Genomic DNA, 9,082 nt, shown 5'->3' on the forward strand with positions numbered 1-9,082 from the left:
TGGAAGTTACTTAATTAAAAACGGGTGCAGGCAACCAGCCTCACTTGACGACGCAGACGATGAGGATACCTTTCATCCGGACAAAGCCGTAGCGGGGGACCGCCTACAAGGCGCAGAGCGGCCCAATGATAGCGACGACACAGAACAAAGATGGGCGATACGCGACCGGCCCTGGAGAAAAACCATGTCTACCAAGGTCACCAAGTACAAAGACTTTATTAGTGACCAAGATCACTCGTTACTAATGTAAGGGGGAGAGGGATGTAATGGCATGACTGCCTAAGGTAAAGGTGTGCATGTTTTGTATTGCATGTTACGCGGCACGGTACATAAGTGCAATGTCAGCCCGAGTCGACATCACTCCGAGGAGCACATGACATTAAACGCTCGGCCCTAAACGTACTTTCTTTAAGGCAAACAAGATCTTTGTAGTTGTGAAAGCTAAAACGTGGTACATTTTCTGTACATATTTTTTTGTTGACTGCTTGGGAAGATTTTGGGTGAGGGGGGGAGGTGGGAGGGTCCAACCTGAAGTACTCAGTATTGGGGCTATGGATCTATTTTGCAGCTGCACACTTTGAAAGAGACAGGGATTTTTAACCTGATATTTACAGAACAGAGTTGCATATTTTCTACGTGACTGTGGTCATTAGAGTAGGATGAGGACAGCTTTATCAGGTGGCAGCTATATTGAGTCCCTAGAAATGTAACTTTCTTATTGTACATTCAGCTTTGCTGTGAACAAGTAGGAAGTGCAAAAACAGTACTTTATTCCCCAAGACTCAAAATGGCCACATTGGGAGAAAGGTCTATGGCTGCTCTCTTTACCTAGTACCAGGTGATATACAGAGGCCTGGGAACTAGACAAGAACATTCTTATTGGAAACCACCTCATTCTCTTTCTTAAAATTGTTTTTTCATCACATTCTGACCAAATGGAGTTGCCATAGGCGGCCTGGCTTCAAATCACTTTGAATCAAACCACCTGATACATACTGGTGTCAAAAATAAAATTATTTAGTTCTTCTTAACCAAGCAGGAGGTCTGTATGGGAGAATCTTGACTGAGGTCGCCAGTTCAGACTGAATTCAGTGAGGTCTGTACCAGCGATTGAGGTCAAGACTCTCCCATACAGACCGACCTAGCTCGGTTAATAAGATGTTTATTACATAGCTGTGTCTTATATGCCAATTTTTTACACTCTTTGTACCTTTTTTTTCTAGACCGGTCTAGATGCCGGTCTAGATGGGAAAATCTAGGCTGCTTTCAATATTGATTTCAGCCAATCAAATTTGTGAATTCGGTAGTTTCCAGTCCTTGTGAGACACAGCCATATAAGAATATACTGATAATATGCTGAGTGTATATTATTAGAACAAAAAATATCAGTCCACTATCATCTTAAAAAAAAAATGTTCCAGATACTAGTGTCAGTTATCTGTTTCGAACACCTTTTGAATGATGCATTCTTCAGTTTATATAAACAAAGATTGCATTGGATTTAAGATCTGTTCACCAAGTAAGAAAACTAAAGATTATGGTCAAAATCAACCACACTAAACAGCATGCCTGAGAATCATACCTGAGAGAGTGGAGAAATTTAAGGATTTACAAGAAAAATAAAACAGATTAGTGAGTTAAAAGAAAAAGGTTGCTCTCTTATTTTCTGAAACTGGATTCTGTCTATATAGAATACTATTTTCATTAAAATGAAGCCCTAAGTTTTTTTTCTCTACAGATGACAGTTTATTAGCTGTTAGCCATCATTTTCAGTGGTGATGATATTCTCCTGAGTTGTTTGTTGTTATATATCGAGGGTTTTATTGGGAGTTTTATGGTGGAAAGCAAGGTTTATCGATACACCATGCCTAGCCAATACTAAAACATTTAATTCTTGTGTCAAAACTGATTCACAATCTGCAGTTGGGCTTGCAAAACACTGTCCCATTCCAATGACCTCCATAACAAACTATTCTCACAAGATGAATAATTGAACATAATTATAATTTTACAAAAACAAATTTAAGAACCTGCAAATTATTATACACATACCATAAATTGATGTCTTAAAAAAGTAAATAGGAAAATGTATTGATCAACACTAATTATGTTCCACTCCTTCTGTCACCTTAAGATGACTTCACCAAGCAACTTCAAAGTGGCTGTGGATAATTGTATCTCTGCTTAAGTTTAAGCTCTACCAATTTCTTTTTATTTTAGAATTAGTGAGTCGAAATTACTTATTACTTTAGCTATGCATACATATTTATTCATTCTTATCTTTGCACTTTGCACTGGAATTTGCTGTATGTCCTCATAGGATTTTGCAAATAAATTATGTAGATCGATGTAGATGTAACTTGCCACTAAAAAGAGCTGGTCATTACATGAGGTGCGTGTAGGAATTTATATATTAATATACATTCATATAAAACGTAATGTCTGTAATTGAGCCAAGGCCCATTCACCTGGAGCTTATGCTGGTTTCCATTGCATAAAGCAACTAAGGGTGTTACTTCTCCCCCCTGGATGGGATGCCAGTTCATTGCAAGGATATCCCTTGACAGTATTTCATCTGCTACCCTGACTAGTTGCTGATATCTAATCACACCCCGGGGAGGAGAAAGTCACTGTAAAGGTAAAGTGTTTTGTTCAAGAAGACAACACAATTAGCTGACCAGGTTTCCTGACTCTTGAGTCTGGCACACTGACCATAAGGCTACTACCTCTATTATTTAATTATATATATAACATGACACTGATTATCTGAAAAGGAATGCACAGTGAGTTAAAAATCTTTAAAAAATGCTTGTTCTAGTATACAAATGTATGTCACGAGTGAACACGTTCTTTTATGTTCCTTGTCTGTACCAAAGGTGAGCAAGACCTTGAGGATTGTAAAATTGTCACCAGTCAATAAACTGCCAGTGAAAAGTATTGGTAATTAAGAGAAGTTGAAAATTTGTGTATTTTCAAGACTTGGTGAATCTAATTAAACATCAAAAATTACAAAGAAGTTTCCTAAATGACAATCCTTCGGTCCACACCGGAACATTTAACATTCATTGCTCGAATTTTTTTCAACTAATTAATAAATTATCAGGCCTAAAGTTAAGTTAATTTAGTGTACTATACAATAATAAATCGTTGTGGGGATAAAATCTAATTAGTAAAACCTTACATTGGGCCTTTAGTTTGTTTGGCCATCATACAAAACAAGGAGGTGGATTTTCTTCATCTTGCTGAAAACCATCTCTTGAGGAATTTTCTTCCCGTAGCATCCCTTTCTCGTGTGCTGTATTACAATTTTCATAATAAAACGAGGAATTCCGTGATCCAGTTCCGCTGTCCCAATGTTTCCCGTGCGATTTTTCGCTCCGATCATTTCCATTAATGTCCTCGTCTTCCTCGTAACTGTCCAGTAAATCTGTTTCTCTGGGAACGCCGTTCTCTGATATTTTACCCGAGCTATCGTCAGGGTCTTCTATTATACTCAAACAACTCAAAATACTCTCAAATGCCTCGCGGTGCTTGCAGATCTCGTCCAAAACTCTGGAACGATTCTTCAGGTGTTCTAGGGAAGCTTCACGGGAATTACTCTCTCGAACGAGCCTCTCTATGACTGCTTCTGAAGATTTAAGTTTCTGTTTTAGTTCTTGTATCTCTTCATCTTTTTGTTTCATTGTTTGATTCATTCGTAGCGGAAGAACCCTCAAGTTCTCGGCATGTACTTCATTTTGTTTTTTTAGAGCTTCAGAGAGTTCTTTTACTTGCTCTTCCAGCTCATGAACACGGCTCACCAAACCTTGAATGTGATGATTTGCTTCTTTGATGGCAACAGGGGAGAGCGACATATTCGAGCAAAGGAGAACCTAACACAACATATTACAATCATGTACTGCCAGTGACAATATCCTCAGGGTGGGGACGGAGAGGGAATTTAATGACTTTACCAAAACGCTTCTTTATGGCTGGGGAAAAAATTCCAACAAAAATCAACTTCAAAATTATCGTTTTTTCCTAGTATTCATAGTGAATATTGCAGATAACCAGCCTGAAGGTAAAACTGAATGAGGTTTTAAAAGTGCCAACTGCACTCTCTCCCCCCTCTCCCGTTTTTTTCTTTTTATTGGCAGCGGTTTATCGCATGGAACCAAACACGAGGCCAATATGGCGGCCGGACAAACGTTTGCTAGTAAGAACCTAAACGATTTTGAATCTGTTTTGGATTCTGTTCATCGACAAGCAAGTAAATTTTTCACTGGAATGTAAGTACTTGTTAGAGGACTGATTAACTCTTCGATTGCGACCGAGCAACGGTTCGTTTTCGGTCGACGAAGTAGCCTTCTTTTAATTTACTAGACTACCGTCCTATTACAAATAATGTAATCTGATCGGCCATGCTACTCGTTATCTATTGCTCAAAAATGTTCTATATTGTCCGCGGGCTCTTTTCAGTAATAGGTCATAGAGGGAGATGACAAAACGCGGAGCCCTACTCCATGGAGTACCCTATAGAGTACCTGGATGGAGTACCCCTAAAAATCATGTATTAGTCAAATAAAATACTTTATGAACGTGGTGAATCGTTTAGATGTACATATCCTGAATTATTTTGAGCTTGTCAGCTCTCCGATTGTCGCAGTTCGATGTAGTACATGAATTGACCGCCATCTTGAATTTAAAATTAAACTGCTAACGACTTCCAACAGAAAGCTTTACTGTAGCTAGCATCCATGAACGTTATCGTTAATAGGTCGACTACCATCTATTTTCATATAATCTTCAAGAGGCCAAAAGGACGGACAACCTTCATTCTGCAACGGGATTTACGTCTTCCAAAATACCTGCATGTTTATGTGTGGCGTCTGTAAGAAGTGTGGCGCTCCATCTAATAATAACACATGATGGCCTCATGGGTTTTTTAATTGTGCGAAATGATGAGGATACAAGCTTACCTTTGTAGGTTGAGACTGAAAATGGTAATCCATATCTTTAAACTGAGCTTCTCCTCACCCATCTATTTGTAGCGCAATAAAACTGAGGTATGCAAACAAACCAAAAAAAAGAAAAAAAAATCAGTGACGGGTCAGCAAATAAATCCGACTGGGGTTGTTGATCTGGGAAATGTAGTAAGGTTAAATATTTTACCTCGTGCAGAAGTCGAAACAGTGGGTTTTGTTCATCACATGGAGTTGTTTGTCTTCTCATCAAAGGACTCATTACACAGCGGTAAAACCAAAATGGACGAACCAGTAAGACTGAGAGCCGTAGTCACCTGTCCCCCAAAAAACTGGATTGTATCAAACTGAGACATTCGGAGAGCTGTTAAGCTCAATATTATTTAGGATATGTACATCTAAATGATTCACCATGTTCATTAAAAAATTTTTTTTGACCACTACATGACTTTTAGGGATAATCCATTAAGGTACTCCATAGGGTACTCCATGGAGTAGGGCTCCGCGTTTTGTCATCTCCCGGTCATAGATGATGTTAAAATTTGGTAGGAACAAAAAGGTGACACATACGACGCAGCAGAGTGTGTCACTGATGTTCATGATGGAACGTATTGGTTTTTATATGGTAAGAGAGAAAAAATCTTTTAATGGTAACGTCATCTGCGCATCTGTCCCTCTAATAGATCAGAAGCAAGAACCGATCAAAATATGCGTATGATCGAACTTATCAAATAATCTGTGTTAGAACCTGTCTTGTTGTTAAGATTTAATTGACCAGTAAATAAACACCAAAACATATTAAGACAATGTACTATTGAAATAATTTTGCCTGTTCAAATATCATATGATAGAAAGTGTGAGCATATAATCTAACTGTTTAATAGATCTGCCCTTATTTTTATACTGGGAGGCCTCATGGTTACTGCACCCAACTCCAGACTGAGTGGTCCAGGTTTGGGCCCTGGCTGGGGACATTGTGTTGAGTTCTTAGGCAAGACACTTTACTCTCACAGTGCCCCTCTTCATCCAGGTGTTTAAATGGGTACCGGCAAATTTAATGCTGGGAGTAACCCTGCGATGGACTAGCATCCCATCCAGGGGGGAGTAGAAATACTCCTAGTCACTTCATGTTAAGGAAACTGGAGTTAAGTGCCAGCCTGATGGGTCATTTGGCTTATAGGCATAATATAGTTTACCTTTTAGTTTTATGTTGTTAACTGTTGACACATCAGTGATATTTACTCATAAAATATGTTTTTTTTTTTAAGGCAAGTGGGGTCTGGTATGTCATATTCTATTGAAGATGCCAAAAGTAAGTTTAAAATCATTTCTTTACAAATGGGCAGATGTTGTGAACATGAAAGTGTAAAGTAGCACTAACCTTGCTTTGTTAAACTGTCACGTTACATAATTAATTTTTTTTTTTTTCAAAAGAGCTGATGATATAAATTAGCTGTTCTAGAGAGTTTCTAAAGCTGTTGGTTTGAGTTGTAGCTCTTTGTCAGAGTGGATGATGAAGGGCTAACCAAGGTTGTGCTCTAAGGAAAATTGAATGGAGCCCAGTGTTCTGAAACTGTGAAGTCCAGGTGCCCACCATGTGCTTTGTATGAAAAAACTAAAATTCCTGAGTTGCCTGAGAGCAAAAGTGAGGCACCAGACACCACTGGGCGCTGCTAGATCACAGGAAGGTCACCTTTTGAAACCACACTGTTTTCTAGTGCACCATGCACTCCCCCACTTCCCTTACAGTTCACAGTTTTTTTGTTAGGATTTGTAAAATCAAGATAGAATTCACTTTACATGTCAACCTCTTAGAGAGACTAGCAACTGATTTATCCTTATAATATCCCTACTGAATCGAAGATTACGGGCATGAGAATAAAAGAAATTAATGCTAAGGAAAGAGGTTCTTGATCATTCCACAAATTCTCCTTGTCAGTAACCAAAGGAAATTTATAGAGAATAGTATGGGATACATGCCTCTTGGTTAGTGCGCTTGACTCCGGATCGAGTGGTCCAGGTTCGTGCCCCGGCCGGGACATTGTGTTGTGTTCTTAGGCAAGACACGTTATTCTCACAGTGCCTCTCTTCACCCAGGTGTATAAATGGGTACCGGCAAATTTAATGCTGGGGGTAATCCTGCGATGGACTACCATCCCATCCAGGGGGGAGTAGAAATACTCCTAGTCGCTTCATGCTACAGAAACCGGAGTTAAGCACCGGCCTAATGGGCCACTAGGCTTGTAAACAGTATGGGATACATAAAAACCCTGCTTTTTTAGGCAAGGTAAGCGATGATGTGTAACCATGTACAATGTAACATCAGTTTACATATTCTTCATACTGTTCTCTTATGTTTCCCAAGGTGCTGACAGGGGTCTTATGGTAGGGAGAAATAAGATGATCATAGTCACTCCCAAAGGGTCAATGGGTTAATAATGAAGTTTTTGGCTTTTTCAATCAGCGGATTTGGATGGCTTGTCAAAGCTGACCGACACCCTACATGAAAAGCTTTTGTCGTCAGGTGTCAACGCCATTCCATTAGACTCTGAAATGTTACAACTTGATTATCACGCAACAGTTAGAAAAGGACAAGAAGAAGCTGACCTTAACAGGATTACGTTACAGAGAGTACAAACAAACTGTGCTGCATTGAATAAAGCAATGAATATACCAAGGAAATCATAATTCAAGGAAAAGTTTTTATACACTCGAGGATTGTTTTGGTGGATCAAGAAAAATGGTTTAAAACAATCACTGCCAAGATCTTGATAGTACTTCTCCTTTCTGTCCTCTTTACATTTCTTACAATGTTAGTTGTGAGAATTTTGAGTTAAATCAGATAACATCCCCCAGTTGCTTTTTTTCTTTATTTTCTTTCCTTGTGTTCTCGACAGCATTTTAATATTGTAATATTGTAGGAAGAAATTACTTCTTGGCCTCTTTTGAGAGTGAAAAGGGTTATGGAAGTTGCTGTTGAGGAAAATTAGATGCAGGGCTCGACACTAACAGTAGCCCACTAGCCACAGACTAGTAGAAATTCAGTTTTGGTTAGTGGTTTTTGGTTTCCACTAGCCAGATTGGCTAGTAAAAAAACTGACATTGTCGTAGCATCTAAAGTGTCACCATCCACTTGGCTAGTAAGTTGAAAAGTTAGTGTTGAGCCCTGAGATGGTCTCCTCAGCTGCATTCCAATTTTGCGGCTGAAGTTTGTGGGTTGCACACAGTGGTTGACATTCATGGTTGATCGCTATATGCTATTTAGGAAAGTGATAGTTTTCTTCAGAGATTTTTTGTAGTCAGAAATAAAAATACCAGGGGAACAAAAGTTGAAGATTGTTTCAGATCAAGGTACTGCTTTGTCAAGTTAAAATAGCTAGCCTTTCAGAAACAGGTAGCTAGGGAAAATACTAGCCACCTGTTATTTTAGAGAACACCGAAAAGCTCTAATGGCACAGTGACAATGACCAGATTGCTATAGTGAAGTTGAAACTAAACATAAGACAAAGTCTGTGTTATTGTTTTTCTCTACAGAAAAGTCTGATTGGAAATGTTGTGACATAAGTCTAAGAGTAATTTCTTCAATCTGAAGAGTCTGATACCTATTACAGATAACTGTCAGCAAGGATGATGGAAGAACTCTTCTCATCATTCATAGAACACATTGAAAACACTGCCATAAAGGACTTACAGGCACCATTGAACCCTTAGAGTGTTCTAACTCCACTCCCCCTTCTCTGTTCATTGCAAGGGGAGGGGGGGAGGGGAGGCTGGAGATCTCAATGGCATCAAAATTTATTTACTTTTAAACCTTTCTTGCTCAAGTGTCCCAAGATTTTTTTCGGGGATTGTAGCATATTACTGCTCAATATTTAGTGTCTTAACTTAACCAAAAGGATGAACTCTCTGTTCATTTCTAACACTGCCATGATTAGGGATAAATTAAGAGATAAAGAAAGTCAAACACAAAGCAATTGGTGAAATTATGGCAAGCCGATTGTAGCAATATTCAATAAAGGAATATTTCAATTCAAAGAGCCTATTTTAGTTCAATTCAACGAATAAATTTTGGTTCAATACGGTATTTTTTGGTTCAGCATCCGATTTTGCATTCAATGCGA

General features: G+C 38.7%; 2 protein-coding genes across 2 annotated transcripts; one reads left to right on the forward strand and one right to left on the reverse strand.

The window, feature by feature from the left end:
• Nucleotides 1-1,869: 1,869 nt before the first annotated feature.
• LOC111341534 (uncharacterized) lies at nucleotides 1,870-3,900 on the reverse strand. The gene has a single exon (XM_022948523.2). The coding sequence runs from the start codon at nucleotides 3,852-3,854 to the stop codon at nucleotides 3,207-3,209; it is 648 nt and encodes a 215-aa protein (XP_022804258.1). The 5' UTR covers nucleotides 3,855-3,900; the 3' UTR covers nucleotides 1,870-3,206.
• A 226-nt stretch (nucleotides 3,901-4,126) lies between these two features.
• Nucleotides 4,127-8,996, forward strand: LOC111341530 (uncharacterized). Its single transcript, XM_022948517.2, has 3 exons — nucleotides 4,127-4,268; nucleotides 6,230-6,273; nucleotides 7,426-8,996. Exons 1-3 carry the CDS (start codon nucleotides 4,171-4,173, stop codon nucleotides 7,647-7,649), a joined length of 366 nt encoding a protein of 121 aa, XP_022804252.1. The 5' UTR covers nucleotides 4,127-4,170; the 3' UTR covers nucleotides 7,650-8,996.
• Nucleotides 8,997-9,082: the final 86 nt, after the last annotated feature.

This window comes from Stylophora pistillata, chromosome 11, assembly GCF_964205215.1.
Source record: "Stylophora pistillata chromosome 11, jaStyPist1.2, whole genome shotgun sequence".
Taxonomy (NCBI): domain Eukaryota; kingdom Metazoa; phylum Cnidaria; class Anthozoa; order Scleractinia; family Pocilloporidae; genus Stylophora; species Stylophora pistillata.

Bases quoted from the DNA above. Each gene is read 5' to 3' on its own strand.
- LOC111341534 (XM_022948523.2), bottom strand. From the start codon at position 3,854: ATGTCGCTCTCCCCTGTTGCCATCAAAGAAGCAAATCATCACATTCAA.
- LOC111341530 (XM_022948517.2), top strand. From the start codon at position 4,171: ATGGCGGCCGGACAAACGTTTGCTAGTAAGAACCTAAACGATTTTGAA. The intron at 4,269-6,229 runs GTAAGTACTTGT...TTTTTTTTTAAG, and splicing joins AGTAAATTTTTCACTGGAAT to GCAAGTGGGGTCTGGTATGT. The intron at 6,274-7,425 runs GTAAGTTTAAAA...TTTTTCAATCAG, and splicing joins TTCTATTGAAGATGCCAAAA to CGGATTTGGATGGCTTGTCA.